Consider the following 22149-nt stretch of genomic DNA (forward strand, 5'->3'; position numbering starts at 1 on the left):
TTACCATGGAAATTGATCTCATAGGGTTGTATCTGTGGCTGAAAACATGACTGAGATTAGTTCGATAACACGATTTTTCTTTTTACAAATAATTTTTGTACCTGCTAGCAATAGATTAAAGGTGTTGGTCAACATATGTATGTATTACTTCTTACATTCTTATGGTTTAAATGCACAATATGGATATTGTATGTATAAATTTTGGCAGTTACTCCAACTGAATTGTACTGTTTTTTCCCACAATGCTGTTCACTCTTGTTCACTGGCATATCCCACAATACCTGGATACAGAACAACTCAGTATTTGGCATAAGGGGATAGGAAAACTGTCAGAAACAAAGTACATTACTGTTCTGCCCCAATACAAGCTTGGGAGGTACCTTCATGGACCAGTAACTGAAATGCTATTTTGCAAACAAAGATAAGCAAGGTACAAAACAATAAGTTAAAGAACTGGCAGAAACTGGTGAGTTGAATTTTAGAGACATAAAGAATGTATTTTCCACTGAATGCATCCGATGAAGTGAGCTGTAGCTCACGAAAGCTTATGCTCAAATAAATTTGTTAGTCTGTAAGGCACCACAAGTACTCCTTTTCTTTTTGCGAATACAGACTAACACGGCTGCTACTCTGAAAAGAATGTTTTGTAACTTGTGAAAGCATGCCATAAATATAGCCAATTTAAATACATATTTCCAAAGCACACCTTCTGTGTAATATGAACTGAACACACTGCTTCCCTAGATGCATTGCTGATGTATTAACTCTTTCTTTTGTGCACCATATTTCTTTGTCTATAGACAATAAATTGGCTGTGCTTGGTTATTTGGATCTCTCAAACATTTTTAATATCCAACCACAGGTGTAGTCAAAATCAATTGGCTAAAAATATCAACACAGTGCAGCCATAACTATTTCACTAAAATTATTTTGACAGCATTACAAAAAGAAAAAAGGAAACAATCCCTTTTTCCAACTATATTTCTAATATTATAAGTGAATTTAGTACTTGTGAAAGGTGACAGATAACAGACCAGGTCACACTCAAGTCCATCCCACATATAGAATACAGCATCAATGCAAGCTTTCTGCCTTCTGCCCCATTCATGTGTCTGACACCTGTTTTAGAATGATCACCTGCAGAACAATTCCCCTAAGTCTCTACTACAGACTGAGCATCACTGGATTAATCATTAAGATGGGGGTGGGGGGGAATGTGGGTTTTGTATTTTGTTGTTGTTGTTTTTTATACATACATATAAACAGTGTTTGGTAAATGACTTTGAAGACGATGCTAAATTTCATTGTATGTGTCAATGCTGGTAACTAGCTTACTTTATTACCAAAAAATATGTACTGCCGTCATTAGTAACATAGTTCAAAAACGAAGGTCTTCAATATACCTGCCAATGCTTCAGAAAGAAACCTCAAGTCAATATTCTCTCACAGGATGAATTGGTTCTCTTTTGAAATTATTCCTTTGGATAAATTTCTGATGATTAGAACAAGTCTAAAATGTTTTTTGTTGAAAATGTTAGAAAGATTATTACAATTTTTCTATGATCAATAGAATTGCGACAGAAAAGAGAAACATTTTTGAAAAACTAACAAGAACTTGATTACATAATGAATAACTTTCGACTTGAAATGTCCTATATTTATTACCTTCCATCCTATCCAAGTACCAAGAAGTTCCTTCTGAATAGCAAAGATGTGCAAGATGAATAAAGAGGTCTACTATCATCTAAGGCATCTTCCACAATTACACTCTCTTTTAGTCGAGGAATACCAGAATTACTTTTGAAGAACTAATAATAGTAGCTTTTACTCAAAGTAAGACAAATTTTGTATGCATCTTTTTCCCCTCCCCAAATTAAAAAAAAAAACTACTAGCAATTTTAGAACATTGGGCTCTATTGTCTGGACATTTCACAACACATATAGTCACCCTCAAACTGAGATTTTTTTCCTGGTTGGGAAATAAACGCTTCTGCAGATCCGTTATGAGAAGTACTAAGATTATATGCAGTGTCACTTCAACAGGATTTTGTATAAATGTTTAAACATAGGCCTGGGAACCTTAGCACCTAAATTAATCTCGATTTCTCCATTTGTAAATTGGAAATATGAAAGTACCTAGCTCACTGGATGCTGCAATGAATGATCATTGTTTATAGATCATAACGAAAATAAAAGGCATTTTATATATATATCTGCTACAGTATATATTGCAAATAGTCAGCTCTATAGGTCACATGTTCATTTCTGCCATGTAGAGCAAGAAAGAGCAAACAAGCCCACTGACCCATAAATGAGGGCAATGCTTCTCTGTCATGCTCCACACTGACGCTCATACTGCAAGAAGTCCTGCATACAAAAACCTCATGGTCAGGACTCCATCCATTCAGAAGGGCTAGACTAATTGAAGAGGTGACAGCCACTCCAGGATATTGTATCCGAGGAAGACCGCAGGGATCACACACATAAAATAACTACACTAGCATAGAAATGGAATGGATGTTCGAATTTTGGGGGTGGGGGTGACTGGGTTTTGGGGGGGTTACAGCTGATGTGCAAAGGAAAAGATGTATTGCGAAAGTCTGATGTATAGGGAAGGTCCTAAAAAAAGAAATGGTAGCTGTTTTCCTACATGAGAAATTCAGGTCAATTGTCCTGGAAGACTAGATAACCTTGCCTACACTCGGAAAAGTATCCATTATTGACAATGGGTGTTCAAAGAGATGCAGCTGAACTTGTGCTACACATGCAAGTGCAACCAAGGACAAACTGTGATCACCATTGTTCACCATGATGTTCAACTGCATTCGCTGGTGACTAGCAGTAGCAGAAGGAAACTCTTTTTTTCCTACAGACAAGGCTAAAGGTGATTGGAGACGGAGAAATGACAACAGCAAAAGAATGAAAGTTGAGCAATTAACAATGGAATATTTTTTAGTCAGACTATTTTTTTCTTAACACAAATTGGACTTCAATGACTAACATTTTGGGCAAAGACACATTTGGCAAAGATTTAGCACACTGTAGTTTAAATGAATTACTCGTAATTAATACATTAATTTGCCTAGTAACGAATCTATTTGTTAAAAAATATATTTCCTGAATCTTTTCATTTTTGTCTGTATTATTACAGACATACTTGCTGACGGGTATTTTGAAATAAATGATCAAAATAATGGAAACTGGCATGATTATATTGTGTTATTTTGACAAATAAAATATGCAGAATTTTTAATATTTTGGCATAGAATTCCCCCAGGAGTAATAAAGAAGCAGAAAAGGCCACAAGCCCAAATTTTAAAAAAAATTATTTGCAGATCTCCCTAAGTGGATTGTTCTTCCCATAATAAAAACCTTTCCACATTACCCAAAAGGGATACTGGTTCAACGGCAGCCAAAACCAACCTATTCATGCTGCCACTTGGAGAAAGAGTAAGATTTGTGAACCACAATATATGTCTGTATGCAGATAGCCTGGGCCGCCACCAGATATCTGGGATTCAATAATATCTTGTGACCTGTGAATTTTGGAGGCCAGATCCCCTTTCCACTCTGTGGAGTGGGGCAAACCTCCTCCCACACAGACTGATTTGGATAGTGAGTGAATCTGGAGTTTCCTCATCTTGTATCTGAGATGTTCCTGTGGAGGAAAAAGTGTCCCTCTATCATCATCTAGCAGCTTGACATGTAGAAGTTTACTAGTTTGCAATAAATATATTTTAATTAAAAGTGTCCTAACTTCATTTTAATTAGGGAAAACAGTTTTAGTAATGAAGCTATGAGCCAAATAGTGGCTGCTCCAGTGTAGGCACTGTGGGAGCTAGAGAGAGGTTGTTAGCCTTGCCCTGCCAGCCAGCCAGTGCTCCCATGCAAAGAAAGCAGTGATAATGTAGCTGCCTGCCATTCTTGGAGCAGGGAGAAAGAGAGAGACAGAGGGAGAGATGCTGCCACCAGCTCTGAACAATCCAGATATGTTGTAGCCATGCTTCCTTTGTATTAGAAGGCTTTGGAGAGGTCTGTTGGGGGCAATCCATGCTACATCTTTTCAGTGGTTATACAAAGGAGTACTATGGAGTGTGCTTCTCCAGCACCACCAGAGGCATCATATTTGCTCCTGTTCTGTATGCATAATGCCTCCCATTAACACCACACTTCCTACCCTTTCTCCACCCCACCCACAACATAGCTTTAACAGAAGGAGTCATAATTTAACCATACGTTTTAAATCTCTTGACTTGAAGACAGAAGTTTTATGCCATGGTCTGTTTTGCTGAGTAAGTGTAATGAGTTTTCAGAAAGAACATACCAATGTTTGTTAGGATGATGCCATATGTATTTAGTTGCATACTTCTTGGCCTTTTAAATAGCAACAAATGCACATTGCAGGATCAATATCTAATATTAAAAATAGATTTTGAAACCATCTTGGTCTAATCTCAATGCTGGTACAATACGCTTACATGTGGGGAACCCAGCTTTGGGATCTAAATGTTGTCCTTAATTTATGGAATGAGAATGCTGTGGCCAAGGAGAAGAAAGTACTTTGTGTTTGTTTTCTTGTGACCTTTCCAGTCAACTAAGGAACAATGTTGATGAGCTATCGAGGAAGCCGTGACCAGATCTCTTCGATGGAAAAAGATTCACCACAATATGAGGCTTTATGTGTGCTATTTACTAATTAGCAGGGGTCTATATTGTATCTTATATGTATTAAAATTTCACCATGAAATAGTGTGCCTGACAAAACTGTGAAGTACTGTGCCTGACAAAGTGCCTGAAAAATGCAAGGAAATGACAAGTTAAGCCACCAAACTGTACATATACCATCTTCTCCACCGACCAACACACTATCATTACCACAACTGCCATACACAAAAGACCATGCACCACAATCTTAACTGTGGCCTTTATTTACCTTTCTGCATGCACCCCTTCATCATATTCTTTTTTCCCTCAACATCAGGAGTCGTTTAGTGTAGGGTTGGGTTGAGAGAAGTTAGAGTGGTAAAAAAGTACGTGCAGGGGGAAGTTTAAAGAAGGTGATGGAAGGATGGCATTCCTAGATAGGCAAAGTAGAGATGGAGGTATATTGTTTGAGGTACAGTAGCTGTGGCACTGGTAAGACATGTAGTTATGGATGGAAGAGTAGATAGTACAAATCGCTCGGTGGCTTAACTTTTCATTTCTTTACTTTTATGGGTTAGTGTTTGTCAGGATTCAGGGCTTGAAGCAAAGACAGACTCCAAGTAACCTAACAAATGCAGTTGGATCAGCCCCACCTCTCCTGGGGGAAGAATAGCTCAGTGGTTTGAGCATTGGCCTGCTAAACCCAGGGTTGTGAGTTCAATCCTTGAGGGGGCCATTTGGGATCTGCAGCAAAAATTGGGGATTGGTCCTGCTTTGAGCCGGGGATTGGACTAGATGACCTCCTGAGGTCCCTTCTAACCCTGATATTCTATGATTCTAACATGGAGAAGAATCAGTGCCAGGCATTGGGCCTATGCCTATACTGTATGGGAACCAGGACACTTCCATCAAGCAGCCCTACCAAGGTCTGAGCTGCGGTCACTTGGGAAACACCAAGTTCCAGCTCCAATAGAGCCTTTCTCCTCTCCTTGCAGGCCAACATTTGTCTCATGGTATCCTGGTGATGGCCAATCAGCATCCAAAACATCTTCAACTCTGGCACCCTGCCATGCCTGACACCAACGTAGAGGTGCTGCTGGACTCAAGTGCCTCAAGCAATTGCATGGATCTTGAGCACACAAGATCCCCACCAGCACAAGGACTTCCCCAAGTTAGTGGAGTCCATACATGTGTCATTCCTTTCATAGGGACCAGTCACCCACCAAATGGCTCCCTTAGAGGTAACCACTCTTCTAGGCCATCAATAAATCCTCCAGTTTGGGCTAAATCATGCACTGCATTCATCAGTTATTCTTGGCATCCTCTGGCTCATTGTCCATGACTGGTCAGAGTTGCCGAGGTCTGCTGGACCAGGGCAGTGGTCCCCTGCTGGCCAGTCAGCTGGAGCAGCTGTGGTCGTCCGCTGGCACCGGCAACAGTCCGCAGACCCCGGCAGCTGGTACCATTGGCCCCGGGCACTGGTAAGGCATGTAGTTGTGGATGGAAGAGCACAATTATTGTTTACTTCCCATGACCTGTCCATGACTTTTACTAAAAATACCCATGACTAAACTGTAGCCTTAATGATCAGGTATTCATGAGTCCTTCCTAGTTACAGGATAAAATCTCACAGAAAAAATTGTAGTTCACCACTGAGAAGATATTGTGCACTCCCAGACCCATCAACCAACCAAATAGGGTTGTATGCACATCCTGACACACTCCCCCACGGATAAACCCGTTAGCCCTGTGGGCATCCAAGCTCCCTGCCCCACCAAGTGTGCACAGTGCATAAGCTTTGTTATAATGGTTAAATATGATCCTCAGTTCACCATTTTATTTCTTAAAAACTCCGATTCCATGAGTTGTTCTCAAAAGACACCCCCGTGCCAAGTTTTGCATAGATAGACAATGTTTTTAAAAAGATATTGATCAACAATATAAAACAGGACTGACAAGGAAAATAATTCATCAGGAGACCAAATTCAAATGCTTCCTATTAAAAATATGATAAACCAAATCAAAATGCATAGAATATTCAAAAGGGGATAAAAATTAAACTAGTGTAAAATTTCACCCCAAATGGACACCTAACATTTAGAGGGAAATTTCCACACACACACCCATTTTAGAATACTACCCTAGCTATGGAGTCACTTCCCACAGCCTCTGTAGTGGACACACAACATATGTCTACTTTTTATGTTTTTTACTCTTAAAAAATAATGAATTAAACAAAGCCATATGTGATAAATGAAGGGGGGGGTAGCTTTCTTTTATGGACACCCAGCCAGCCAGTTAGCTTTAAAGTCCCTCTTGGTAGCTGTTCTCTACTTTCTTTACCTGTAAAGGGTTAAAAAGTCTGACTGCATCCATAAGTAAAAGGAAGTGAGTGGGCACCTGCCAAAAGAGCCAGTGGGAAGGCTAGAACTTTTTAAAATTGAAACAAGACTCCCCTTTGGCTGTCTGTTGTTGTTCTCCAGAGAAAGGAGATGCAGAGCAGAAACAGGGCTAAACTATGCCATAGAAAGCTTTAAGCCAGGTATGAAAAACCATCAGATCATACCTAGAGACTACGTATCTGAAACCCCAGATATGTAAGTATAGGAGGGAATGTTTAGGAAGAAGACACGATTAGGGTTATTTCTTATTGGCTTGTGGACTCCTCTGTGCTAACCCCCAAATGCTTTTTTTTGCTTGTAACCTTTAAGCTGGACCTCAAGAAAATTATTTTGATGCTTAATCCTTATAAGTGGTTCTTTTTAAATCTAGCAAAAAGACTAAGTTCCAAATTTTCTTCTTTTTTGTTTTTAATAAAATTTACCTTTTTTAAGAACAGGATTCAATTTTTGTGCCCTAAGAGGTTTGTGCATATGTTGTTTAATTAGTTGGTGGCAACAACTGATTTCCTTCGTTTTTCTTTTTCACTTCTTCCCCGGAGCGGGAGTGAAAGGGCTTGCGAGTACCCCACAGGAAGGAATTCGCAGGTGTGCTTTTCTGGGTTCTCAAAAGGGATTTTTTTGCACTTGAGTGGTGGCAGCATCTACCCATTCAAGGTCAGAGAGAAGCTACAATCTTGGGAGTTTAATACAAGCCTGGAGTGGCCGGTATTAATTTTTAGAATCCTTGCAGGCCCCCAACTTCTGCACTCAAAGTTCCAGAGTGGGCAATCAGCTTTGACACCATACAAGGGCAATAACTTACTAATGCAAAAGCTATTTAAAATACTGATATCTGTCAACACACCTACCCCATCAAGCTGTTCCTTCACCTACATACCTAAATACGAAATCATGTTATTATTTAGGATATATTCATACAGTGGAAGATAATGTCACAAATACCCAAATCTTGATTCTCTTTAGACTTCCTGCATTTCTACCCATATTAATGCATGATGCGCTGTGATTTAAAATAGCTGACAAAACACCAACATACATCTTTTTCTGGAAAAAAAAAAAAAGGGGGGAAAAACCAACAAGCTAATTTATTCTGGATTGTTTCTAATGGTTTGGCAATTAATTCTAGCTGTTACCTTTTCTAATTAAACAACATCAGAGCAGTGATCACTTAAACACTATCACTATCAAGTGCAGAAATCTCGCCACTCCCACAGCTACTGATTGCTATATGTCAGGTTTTAATCTGGATTTCTGGAGTAGGTATACTTTTAGATATAGCATCATCCCAATTTTCATTCATATCTTCTACTGAAATTTTTATTTTGGATTGTAAATCTGAGAAGTGTCTTTTCATCCCAGTCTTCTTCAAGAGCCTCACATGCAGAGAAACAATCTTCAACTGTTGCATAATCTGCTAGATGCTTACAGTCTGGTATGAAACTAATTAACTCATCCAGATGCTGCAGTGCAGATTACCCAGGATCATCTGGGAGAGAGAGTTCCGTGCAGTACAAAACAGAAAAGCACTGTTAATGAAACATTTTTTTAATTGTAATGCTCTTCAGTTCATTCCAACTTGCAGCAGCTCAGTTCACAGCACCCAGCAGGTTGACGTCTCTGCAGGCAATGTTGTGCTTTAAATTGTATCCATTTTATCAATTAGAAATGACATTAAACACTAACAGAAGGTTTTTAGTAATTTGATTATCCCAACATATAACTTTAAACACAAGGTGCAGTTTCCTGGAAGCCTTTTGGTTTCATATTTCAAAGACTTATATAGCCGGGACCAAGGGCTCTGTCCATAAACAGCAAGACAGAATGACTTTTTCACACTCTTTGTTTTGTTTCCAATTCACAACAAACCTAGAAGCCTCCCACAATTTTTAAACAACTAGTTTATTACTTTCTCTATCCCTCAGATCACTTATTACTAGCTTTTAAACCATACTTGTCTACCAATCTGTCTATTTCCAAATCCTTATTTTATGGTGGGGTCACACTAACTGGGCTATTCTTCAGTGTTACAGTTTTAAATCGCTCACACATTGTTTCACTGATATTATCACTCTCCATTTGTTTCCTTTTGAAAGTGCCTTGAACCATCAATGTTTCCTTCCCACCTGTGGTGAGTTGTTAAAATGTCCTGAATCTGTTTATAACCATGGCATAACTCCTCTTCTACTTTTCTGCATGCCACATTCATGAATGACTTTAATTCAGTCTTCTAAATTTAATACTTTTAATTAGGTTCCTTTCCCTTTGTCAGCTTCTCTCCCTACCTCTTTACATCTGGTTCAGATGGAATGGCTGCCTTTCTGACAGCTTTAGCAAGTGGCAGCATAGAATTGCAGTATCTGGGCAGGTCAGCATATGGTCAGAAATGAGATTCACAGCAGGCCATTCTTTTGCAGGGGGTCTTACTGTGAGGAAGATGGAAAATCTCTGTGAAGGGACTTGAAATCTTGTGCCAGTGAAGCAGGACACTGCGACTTGGAAGTGGCTGCAAGCACAAGTGTCACTCTATATCTGTTTCAAATATGTGCAGTATTCTTCTAAACAGCTTTTATAATATTTTAATTTAATTTCACACATTAAGGGTAAATAGAGTGAATGGCAACTTGACGAACTGCAAAGGTAGTGGGCTTGTCTCATTATCAGCTTCTGACTGAGCTTCAGCCAATGATTATTACAAAGAAAAATAAGAATAAAGATGAAATAGGTTATGACAATAGATAATAAATGTAACCAAAATACTGGTGTAATATTTACTAACCTTAGACTACTCCTACAGTAATCAACTTTATAAAGGTTATTGGCAGAATCACAATAGCAATCAAATATACGTAAGTGTAAGTCTATTTAAATTCGTAACAAAAGCTATGAGACTATCAGTAAGTGAACAACTCCCATATAATATCATTTAATATCACACCCTGATAAGACTAAGCACATATAACCATTGTTATGTTAAAAAAACATTAAACCTTTTTAGAAAAACCAAAACATGTAGCAATCAAACAGGTTTTAATTACCACACCTACTTTAAACTACAAACAGTTCCATTCAAACACACAAAAACAATATTTAGAGTGTTATGTGGTTGTTCAGAATCTTTATGATTGATGGAATCTATTGTGTTGTCATCTTTATAATCACTCACATTTGTTGTTACTAACAAGGAAAAGGAGGGTGTGTTTTTATTTTATAATAAAGGTTGTCTTACAGCGACTAACTCCTTCCTTTGAACATAAACTAACAAACCTGTGTACACGTGAATATGTTTTAAAAGTTGGCTCACAGAGGAAAAAAACAAAGCCTGTGGAACTTGAGCTAATATGAAAAATATTCTACTTAAGGGAGCTGTCAAATAGCTATTATCCTTACTCACCATTCCTTGAAGTTCATCTTGATCACAAGGAAACATCAAAAAACTATTTTAAAAACCCAGTATATAATATATTTTGTTATAAAAGGAAACCAGTTGAGTAATTTCACTCATATAGGCATATAACCAATTTTCTGACATTGCTACTGAATATTTTATCAGCAACGAATTATAAAACTAGCGAAATATTTTAACATGAAGCCTTGCCTTGTAAACTGCCTGTCCCATATGTCAAAACATCACCTACCATAAATCATAGAATTTGAGACCAGTATTTCTTGTTTAAACATGCTGACTTATTCCGCAGAATCACTTGTGTGAACAAGCATAGATTAAAGTACACAAACTTAAGCAGCTTTGCCATCCAACTGATACAGCTATAATTTAAACTCATTATCAGTGTTATAATTTTCAGAATGCTGAAATAATGTGCTTGTTGAAAAATATTATACATTTAAATACCTTAACAGCATTGCCCATTTGAAGCTACTTTCAACTTGCAAATAAAACAGACAGGCACTTGTGTATTGATGAACATGCTTGTCACCCAACAAAGGAACTTTCTGTGTCAAATTATAGGTGTTTAATCAGTTGATTTATGAACACCACAATTAAATAATCTATGCGACAGAAAAAAATAAACTGCATTATAAAACCACTTTTCTTTTATATTTTTATCTACCACATTTATAGTTGGGATTTGCTTTTGCCTCATGGCTAGTAGCTTTCAGTTTAATATATCATTTTTGGCTGTAAGGTAAGGGACTATTTCTTTCTATGATAATGATCTCAAAAACTTTGAATCTCAAACCTGAATCTCAAAAACTTTGGCATGGAAGCACCCAAAAGACTGAACGCTTATTCACAGCTTGTCCAGCCCTCTGGCACAAATGGGCTGAAAATTTCACCAGAAACAGGACATTTCTTGCAAGACTTTCAGTACTTTCTGCTGCTGAGCAGGCCAGAAATGCTGTTAGGGCCGCAGTCCACAGTATTGCGGCTCTTCTTGTTCTAGTCCCAGCCCGAAACCCAGAGTGCTAAGAGTACTAAGCGTCTGTTTGTTTTGTTTATAAAGATTGAGAAAATTTTGTGTACATCTCAGTAGTGCTTCTGGTTCTCGACAGAGCTTTGGGGGGAAAACAGGTTTCTATTTTATCTGAACAAATTCATACATATGAATCATTTACTTTATTCATTCCTATGGCACTTATAGCATGGCAGCAGCAGGTTTCAGTTTACTAAATTTAAACAGAAAAATTATGTAGACCATCCACAAAAACTAAAATTATTGCAAGGACCAGCATCCCTTCTCTAAGGAGAGAAAGAAAGATCAGCCCACACGATCCAAGAAACAGAAAAAATAAACACAATATTTAAAAGCTATGGAACTATATTTCAAAGTAGGAGCTCTCAATTAAACAATCACTTCTTGTGGGATCTTGGTGTCTAACCCAGAGTTCTGTCAAATTTGATGACAAATGTTTCTTACAAACAAGTAGAAAAAGAAACTAAGTGTTGCTAGAGTCCTTCTTATATGAGCCAAATAGGTAAAATCCATAATGTTACCTGCCTCCTTTGGTGACAAGACTACACAGTTTGTGGACTCTAATCTTTTAGAAGACAGGCTTCGAACTTACAGTGAGAATAATTAAGGGAAAATATTATATTTGTATGTAATCGAGATAATACCACAGAACCATATTATTGCCCAATGTATAGATTGAAAAATTCAAAGTCCAATGCTGAAAGATTGCTTCTAAAAATAGACCAGATGAATCTTTGTTATTTTTCTAATAAACTGTTGTAATACTAGACCAGGATAAAATGGCTCATGCTGCCCTCTTGTGCTAGACTTGCAAAAGAGAGCAAGCCTTTATTCATGCTGGAGAACAGATGAAGTGGAACATATGAAGCACTCACTATGAACTGGAAAATGTCCACAGTTTCCTCCTAAGAGCTAACCTGGAATGCATGTTCAGACTCCCATACTGGTATCTGGATGGAGGAGCAGAGGAAAGTTTGAAGAGCAAAGGATAACTTGTATATTCCTTTAAAAGAATGCAAGTAAGTTTTATTAACCAATATAGACAAGCAATAAATAATAAAGTCTGAAACCCAACAATGTGATATCACATATAAATCAAACATTATTATGACTCCATAATTAGGGATCTGTCGAGATCCACAGATAAAACTGAATTTCAGTGCCCTAATTTCCAATCACCACTTCTGCACATAGAGTAAAATTTTCAAAAATGTTTAAGTCACTTAGGCACTTCAGTCCCATTTGCAATGACACTTGGGCTCCTAAGGATATGTCTACACTGCAATTAAAAACCAGCCTGGATGCTGGGACACTCCAGGCTCCAGCCTGAGCCCAAACGTCTACACCACAATTAAACATCCCCTTAGAACCACACCCCATGAACATGAACCACATGGGCCAGCCGCGGATGTCTATTTGTAGTGTAGATAGATCGTAAGTCACTTCTGAATATTGGATGTAGGTGCTTTCTAATAATGTTACCAAATAGTGTTACCAGTAACACACTTAAACAATCAATACTAATTGTATTTTTACATATGTGTCATATTACATAATGGTAGAATCTGCCTACTTAAAAACCTTTATTTTCATTACTAAATATAATATTTTTTAAAATACTTAACACGTTTTTCTATTGTTTCTTTTATTTCCTAAAACATCATGACATCTAGATTTCCAAAATTATTCCAGATTACCTCAATCGTTCCTAATTCTCATTTATACCATGACACCTTTACACACTTCTGGAACTGTCAGAATAGCATAAAGGGGTTTGCATGTAAAGGAGAATCAATCCTCATATCTGAGTCATAAGTTAATCAGTAAAATATTATTTTTAAAAAGTTATTCCCATAATCCCATGATTCCCATAATCATCTTTACTGATTTGAGATACACCACTGGGAGCTGATGAACAGGTCATGATTCATCAACTATTTCCCTTTTTCAATGTCACTTCCCTAGCCCTACTTACTAGCCTCTTTCCCCAACAGGAACTATTAGGTGCTCAACACTTTTGCAAAATCAAACCACTTATTAGTTGCCTAATTGGATTTAGTAGCCTAATTTAGTCCACCATTTTTAAATTCTTGGTTCTTGTATTTAGTATTGCTGCTTATAAAGAATGATCCTCCTGAACTACAGAGAAGTAAGGAGATAGCTAAGATTGCTGTGGGGATGTTAACAATGAATTCCTTAACTTCTGCGTTACTACAATCTCATCCTTACTGGTGCATATAACAGTGTAAATATAATATTAAAAGAGCAACACAATACTTTCAAAATAAAGTTGTAGTTCATTCAATCAATCAATAAGGCACTTCTTTTAATAAATGGAGACATCTTTAGCCCAGGCAAATCTTGCTCCAGTTCAAAAGCTACCTGTACAGGATTTGATAGCAGAATGGAATCCCTAGGTTGAAGATCTAAAATAAGATGCATACACAGTACAAGATTTTCCAGATGACTGAAAGATGGTGCACATATCGTGCTCAGCACTAAATTGCAGAACTGCTGACTGCTGCAACTTTGAATAAGAACAACCAGAGTTTCATATGCCTTCTTTATGAGAGAAAGAAGATGTGCAAAAACACCTATACAAGAATATCTTTATATGCTACTGTTAGCAAATGATGTAGGAGAAGGAACATGTGTATACAGAAATTATTCCTAAATCATAATAATGGAAACATAATAATAATGTAATAACTAATAATGGAAACATCCATGTAAAAACCATAGAGAGATCTGGGTAATACTGGTGTATTTGTTCTGTGCATAGCTGTTGTTAAAAAACAAATAATGATCTTTTACATCACACTTTTTATCTATAGGTTTCAAAGTACATTACAAAGCAGACTGGTAAGTAATGCAGACTGAATGCAGCTATTTAATTCTATCCCATAGATATGACCTAGAGATTTTATAATAAATTATGTTCATTGAGCTTACTACAAGATGATTACATCTCCCCTCAGATGGGGTTACTGTACCTTGTTAAACACTTCAAAGGGGGAAATGCTGCATATCTGGTGATATCCCCCTTGGTTGGTCCTGCCATTCCTCTTGACCAGCTCCAACAGGCATCACACAAACAGATATATCCTGCTCCACTGAGCACCAGCTCTCCACTCACCAGCCCCCTAGCTGAGCATACAGTTTCTCTTTGAGCCCTCCCGCCTAGATTGCCACATACTCATAATGTTGGCCCACCGACATATCTCTATGCATGTCTAAATGCATGTTATGTTCAAAAAATGGTACCATGGCTATCTACTGCACTTATAATCTCACATCCACTGCTTTTTACTTCATATGAACATTTATGCAAAGGAAAAATAATAATTCTCTCAATGAAAAGCAACCTAGACTTATTCTCACAATCCTGGAAGAAGATGTTTTATAGGAGAAAAACCTCTATAGGAACACATCACATCATCCTTCCATTTCTCAAAGACCAGTGATTCTCCTCTTGGTATTTTCTTTCCCCACTCCTCCTCACTCTGCTTCACTTTCACTTCCTTTCACTTCTCCCCCTCCTCAAATATTATAATCACATCACAAATTTATCAGGTGTACTTTGCATCCAAACACCTTTCCCTTTATGCTCAAATAAATTTGTTAGTCTTTAAGGTGCCACAAGTACTCCTCGTTCTTTTTGCTGATACAGACTAACACGGCTACCACTCTGAAACCTGACCCAGATTATATCTTTTAAATTGCATAGTTTTGTTTTCTATCCATTCTGGGTGTGTGAGTGAGATATTTTTACAGTCATTGTCCAAACTGTTCTTTCTACACATTTTTGAACCGCTATAGCATAGTTTAAATAGATTGTTTAAAATCATCTCTGTACACATCTTTGCCATCCACAAATAACATTTAGGGTCAATTCCACAAACAACATTTAGGGTCAATTTTTCAATGAAAGACACTACAAATTACCTCACAAAAATGCACATATACTTGTTACACGCAGAAAAACTTAAACTCATGTTCACAAATCAAGTAATTAGTAATGCAACTGGTAGATAAGTGTGCAATACCAACAACAGCTTCTGTCTGCATGTGCAAGTACAGGATTAGGTAAACATCCAGAATAAGATCAGTCAGTTACTAATATGCTTTAAAAAATGTAACTCTAGCTTTCTAACTGATATGATGTAGTAGTAAATATGAAGATTTTTATTTTTTAAAAAGCAAAAATGTGTGAGTACCAGAAGACTTAATTTGGATTACCACACATTTGTTTCATTTTTCTTATCATACGTCATGACGGAGATAGTATGTAATTTTTTTAAATGTTCATCTTACCTACAGGGTTTCTGTCAAAGAACAACACTGGAGCTTTCAAAAGTGACTGAAACATTTTGTTGTGCAAAGTTTGACCAGCATTCACAAGAACTGTGAATACCAACAGACTTCTCACTATGCCAAAAAGTACTGTCGCCATAGTCAAACCTAAAATTAAACAAATAAATACGGTCACAGTACATACACACAGATCTATCCCTTTAATGATACCATGTGAGAGCATTTTGGTTAAAACTACATCCATTTTGTTCAGAGTTGTGTTCAGACAGTTCACATGAAGCAAATCATCATCTTAAAGCTTAAGACTCAGGATGAATGCTCTCTCCAGTATGAAGCAGTACTATAAACTTGTTAATAGCTTAATTTATCCTAAAATTAACTGACAATTTAAACAGTTTCTTTTTTATACCATTTACAGAGGCATAACTTTATACAACCACAGGAAATTTCATTAACTATCTGATAGTCTGTACAATATCCTTTGCACATCCATTCTGTCACGTAATTCTTTATACAGTATTACACATAATTGTGGCTTATGTTGGTCACTATTGAAAAGCCAACATTTTCCAACAGATACTAACCACATATTGACCAGTTATTTCCTATTCTAAGGATAGGAGAAACTGGCTATATTTCAGATCCCACTGTATGGCAACTGTGGGACACGGTGAGTTTCTAAATGTCAATCACTTTATATAGTCAGGTCTATCAACTGTACCATGTTATTTGCAGTAGTTTCTGCTGGCTTAGAGTTTTACCTCAGTAAAATATCCTTTACTTTTCTGTCCAGTGGCACCTTAAAGGCTAACATGCATGCATCTGAAGAAGTGGGTTTTTACCCACGAAAGCTTATGCCCAAATAAATCTGTCAGTCTTTAAGGTGCCCCAGACTCCTTGTTTTTTTGGGGATACAGACTAACAGGGCTACCCCCTGATACTTTACTTTTCTGAATATCTGTTTTACACAAAGGTTCAGACGGAAATACGGTAGCATTTATTACACCCCCACATCACCCAGGATCTGAAACAAAACATAGCCTTTTGCCAAATTCAGAAATGGTAACAATAGACATAGATCACATTGAACTATTAGATATATCCTTTTGCCTTTGGTTTTTAAGATTTTTTTGGGGTGAGGTTTAAACTTGGTTTCTGTAAAATGAACATTGTACCAACCTATTGCTTTCAGTTACAAACAAAAAACAAACAATTCTATCCTTGAGAGATCTTAAAATTACAATATCAAATTTATCTTTATTTTGTTAGCATACACAAATCTTGCCTTAAATCTGTATAATTACTTTATTATTTGTAAAATGATTTAATTGTACAATCATAAAGTGCCAGATTCTGCCACCCTTACTCATATTGTGTAGCCCCATGGAACTGTGTAACGCCGAGAGATCCTGGTTTTCAGGTGGGATTGAACCTGGGGCCTCTGGAGCTTAGTGCATGAGCTTCTACCTCATGAGCTAATGTTTTAGCTGGCTTTTAGCTCATGCACTAGAGGCTCATGCACTAAGCTCCAGAGGTCCCAGGTTCGAGCCCACCCACTGACGACCGAGGTCTGTTGGTGTTACAAGTGGGAGCTCGCCTGGGATTTCAGCTGGGAAGTGTCTGAAGCTCGGGATGCACTTCCTCAGCGAGGGGAAGTATGTAACCCACACACGTCCTGGGTGTGGTGTTCTGTCCCATCTAGTGGCACTGAGACCACTTAGAGAGCAATTAATGAGTCTGCTCTATGCTCTGTGAGAAAGGGTGGTATCATCTGGCCCTTAAAATATAAGGTTATCAGGGCATGGATTTGACTTCCCTGTGCCCTCTGTGAAAAGACTAATATACACGGAGGAGCTATGAAAACAATAAATCTGTATCAGAACACATGCAGTGTGTGTTTGTTTCCCTGATGTCCCTCAGCACCACCACACATAAATGAGTGCATGAAATTATTGTGGTTCATAAAAGTTTAAACAACTACATTAAACAAACTGAAAAGAATGATAACTAGTTAAGATTTGGTGGAAGCTTCTTAATATATAATTGACTTTTTTTCAGGATGGTATGTAAAAATTAAGAACTTTTGGCCATATTTTGAAAGGTATTTTAGATGCCTAAAGGTGTAGATAGGCACCTAGTTGAATTTTTAAAAGCATGTAGGCATGTAACGCCAATTGATAGGACTTAAGCACCTAAGCACTTTTGAAAATGCCATTAGGCTCCTATCCGCGTCTTTCGGTATCTAAATATCTTTAAAAATCTGGCCCTGTGTACCTATCAAAGATGCTTTATTTTGCTACAGAACTTCAGAAGGAACATACCCATCCTGACTTTTAAAAAGCCATCACTGTATATAAACAAAAACTGGAACAGAGAGTTGCAGAATGAGGATCAATTTCTAATCCCTCTTGCCCACACACGTAATGACTGATGATTTAGCTGAAACAACCTATTAGTGTAGACAATAGCCACAAGTTTACAGAGACTGCCTTTTTGAATACTTAATTCCTGGTTTACCTTTCAAAATCCAGTACAGAGCAAATTAAGAGTCTGCATTCAATCTATTGCTTCTACTAGAGTTTTTTTTTTTTAATTATTCCTATTAATTTAGTCAGGAAACAAGGCTCAGTCTGCTAATCTGCTCAGACATTACTGAATCACTGTTAGAAATCCTATTTTCCCACACTGCTACTTAGAGTGTTTCTTTCAAAACCCTCTATTATATTGGAGCAAATGATTAAAATATTTTTACCTGCATAAATTCCTAAATACAAGCTAAGATCTAGATGTCTAGTCTCATTTATTCCACTATTTCCATGTGATGTGACATTCAGCTTTTCTTGCTGGTTTGACCTACAGAAATGTATGCAAAAGATAAATAATAATCAATACAACAGGAATATCACTTAAGCAAGGCATTATCTAATCATTCTGAAACTGGAAAAACATACCTGAAGTTTGCCATATACCTGTACATTTATCATATTATTCACATGTACCTTCTACTACTTTTAAATTGAACTTCAATCAAGATCTCCAATTCTAAATATTATCTGGGCTCATGCTGTCATGAATTACACATGGGTACAGACTATTATGAGCCACACTTTACTGCAAGAACTTTATTTTGTCCCACAAATAAAGTAAGAGGGGATTGGAAGGAAGGTTGAACAAACTCTAAATTTTCTTTGAACAGGCTTCTCCCCCATATATATATTTCTGTTTTCTATTAATTACACAGCACTTCTCTGCAAGAAGTCAAATAACCTACCAGTATGAAAGCCACCAATCCTGAAGCACATAAGCAACCTTGAATAAATAAAGGCAAATATTTGGATTAATTTACAAAAAGTATATAATACTAGAGAACTAAATTTCCTCAGCCATTCTTCTATGTCCCCTGGTAAAATCTGTCATTAAAAAAATATGCTGCCCATCCCAAACCCTCCTCTCCCCTCCCCTTCCCCCCCTTATATACTATACTGAGCTGGTGCATATATATTTAGGGCCCAATCTCATTCTTCAGTTAGTAGTACACCTCACTGCATATTTCGTAAAATCAAATACTAAGCATCCATATGAAAGTGCATGAGCTGATTTTTCTAAGACCAATAGTGATTTGCAGAGCATATTAGGAGAGCTAGAACCTTCAACCTCCAGAAGGCAAGAAGTTATCTGCTTATGAGAACTGCGTGATGGTGAAACAAGGGGAAAGCAAGACGTTCAACAAAAAACAGCCATAACAACTCTCTCTAACAGATGTTAATTCATATAACAAAGGGTTGGGTCTTTCTGTTCCTAAACTCCCTATTGTAGACATCGCAAACTGCTTCTTGCTTAGTACATATGCTCACAGGCATAAGAGCCAACTCCTGATGTTATCAGTTCAGAACTTTATTTTTATAGGAGATAATTAGGAACACAATGTTAAAAGGAAGGAAAAACTGAAAATAATTTCTGCCCTCACTCTCCAACCAGAGATGACTATGATATTACAAGCTCTGTAACAGAGCTTAATTTGTATCAAAATCTAACTCTATTCAATTCAATTAAAATACTGTAGGGCTATCCCAGAGAGACCAGATCATATTCACCATCTTCCCAAACATAGATGGTCTCAGTTCAAGGACCCTGTGCAAATTCTCTTATTTCTTCAAACTTATCTTTGAAGCCAAGACCAATCATTTCTACAAAATTCCTTTGAACCTTCTCACCACAACACAGTAACAAGCCCACATCATACCATCCTCAAAATAACTTCACTGGTTCCCCATTCATTTCAGGATACAGTTCAAAATTGTTCTCCTTCGTAAAAATTCCTTCACAAACTTGCTCCAGCTTGCCTCACACATACAGTCTTCCTCTATTTCCCATTCTCTACTCCTTCTACTTGGTAAACAACAGCCTCTGACCTATCTCCATAATCTCCTGTCTGTTGGCAGGAGAGTCTTTTCCTCCGTAGCTCTTATGTCAGGAACAGCCTCTATCAATCTGTCTCATTAGCCATACAACACATTTTGATTCTGAATTGAAAACACATTTTCTCCCATAGCTCTACATCAAATGCAATCTATGGCTGCCATTATTTTTATTTAATTTAGTAATTACATTATGTATCTCTGAGAAGGGTAGTGGAATACAATTTGTATGAATGGCAATATAAAATAAATTATACAACACAAAAGTGCTTTAAATTGATCAGCAGGACTATTGAACTGAGGATTATTACCCTAATGTCCCACTGGAATACAAATTTAAATGACAGAAACCACATTCAGATATTATCAGATTTGAGCAGGTATACTGCCAAGTATTAAAATCATTATACATAAGAGTATCATGTATCAAAAGCTTTTCACATAAACATCAGAACAGCTGTTAAGTACACAGTGTTAATGTAAACACAAAACAAAAATCTATTCTTTCTTATTTGTGGCACCCATCAGATATCTTACCTGTGCCAAAATATTTAGAAGTAAAAGTATGAAAATTACAAAGTAGTTTGCTCCAGCAGCAAAATATTTCCTGTAAATCTTGAAGTTTATTTTTCCCTCAGACCGGCTCTCTTCTGGCAGTGCAGTCACCAAAGGTTCAGTCTATAAAAAATAAAATGGATAAGAAAACGAATGCTAAAATTCATATTAAAGTCATGGTTCCAGAAAAAGTTACTGATAGGTCATAGTTATGAATCAGCAATATACTAAATAAGGAGATAAAATTATACTTATTAAAATATTTTTAAAATGTTAGCATTGTGACACAAAAACAACAGAAAACAGGAAATTCAATCTTACAGCGCAGTACTACTTCAAGAATTTGACTCTGTAAAACGGGATTCTGGGGTTCTATCTTTGTCTCTCAGTGACTCCATGTTATAAGTACTCAGTTTACAAGTAACAAGATGTTTGTTCTAACTGCCAGTGCTGCAAACTAAACCTCAACTGAGAGCCAAACTGAGTTTTTTTCTCTCTCATGTATCAACATCAGTAATAAAGGTTCCATAGACCAAGATCACAATGTGGGAAAGCATCTATATTCAGAAAGAGCACTTAAGCATGTGTTTAAATACTTCCCTGAATAGGAACAGTTTAAAACATGTGTGTTTCTGAATCAAGGCATTAAAAAACAAAAAGATAAAGACTATAGCCATAAGCTGTGCACCCTAGGGGTTCTCAGACTTTTGTACTGGTGACCCTTTTCACACAGCAAACCTCTGAGTGCGACCCCCCTTACACGTTAAAAACACTTTTTTATATATTTAACACCATTATAAATACTGGAGGGAAAGTGGGGTTTGGGGTGGAGGCTGCCAGCTCGCAACCCCCCCATGTAATAACCCTGAGGTGTCCTGATCCCCAGTTTGAGAACCCCTGCTTTAATGGATCAAACACAACAGGAGCAACTCCCTTGAAACAGTTCAGATTGCAAGAGCCACAACATTCCAGCCAATTCTCCAAATTCTCCAAAGAGTAAGTGCCCACAAGAGAGCTTTTAATGGGGAAAACAGAAGGAGAGGATGACAAATGGAGAAAATGAGATTGAGGAAAGGGGAAAAAGAAAAGTTAATTATAGAGCACACGAAAAAGCAAACAGAAGGAGGAAGAGAGACAGATGAAAAAAACAGTAAATGAACAAAAAAGGAAGAAACGAAAAAATTTGCTGAGACTATAAGTAACTTTTAGTAATTGTATTATCAACATACAGAAAGACTGGTACTAACATAATACAGTGAAATACACAATGTTTCACTTAGCTGTCCAGGGATATGATTGTGTAGGAACAGGGGGAATGACAGACCTCCATTGTGGATGGGAGAGGAGCAGAGGAACTCAGTATACACACACACACAAAGAAGA

General features: G+C 37.2%; 1 protein-coding gene across 1 annotated transcript in view; it reads right to left on the reverse strand.

The window, feature by feature from the left end:
* The window catches only part of ABCC4 (ATP binding cassette subfamily C member 4 (PEL blood group)), a 200201-nt gene that overhangs the window by 105653 nt on the left and 72399 nt on the right, over positions 1-22149 (reverse strand). The window contains exons 16-19 of the mRNA XM_077807040.1: positions 20749-20889; positions 19065-19102; positions 18546-18646; positions 15794-15940 (exon numbers count right to left, since the gene is read on the reverse strand). Coding sequence (XP_077663166.1) covers positions 15794-15940; positions 18546-18646; positions 19065-19102; positions 20749-20889 — 427 coding nt within the window. The remainder of the gene's footprint in view (positions 1-15793; positions 15941-18545; positions 18647-19064; positions 19103-20748; positions 20890-22149) is intronic.

This window comes from Eretmochelys imbricata, chromosome 1, assembly GCF_965152235.1.
Source record: "Eretmochelys imbricata isolate rEreImb1 chromosome 1, rEreImb1.hap1, whole genome shotgun sequence".
Classification (NCBI taxonomy): domain Eukaryota; kingdom Metazoa; phylum Chordata; order Testudines; family Cheloniidae; genus Eretmochelys; species Eretmochelys imbricata.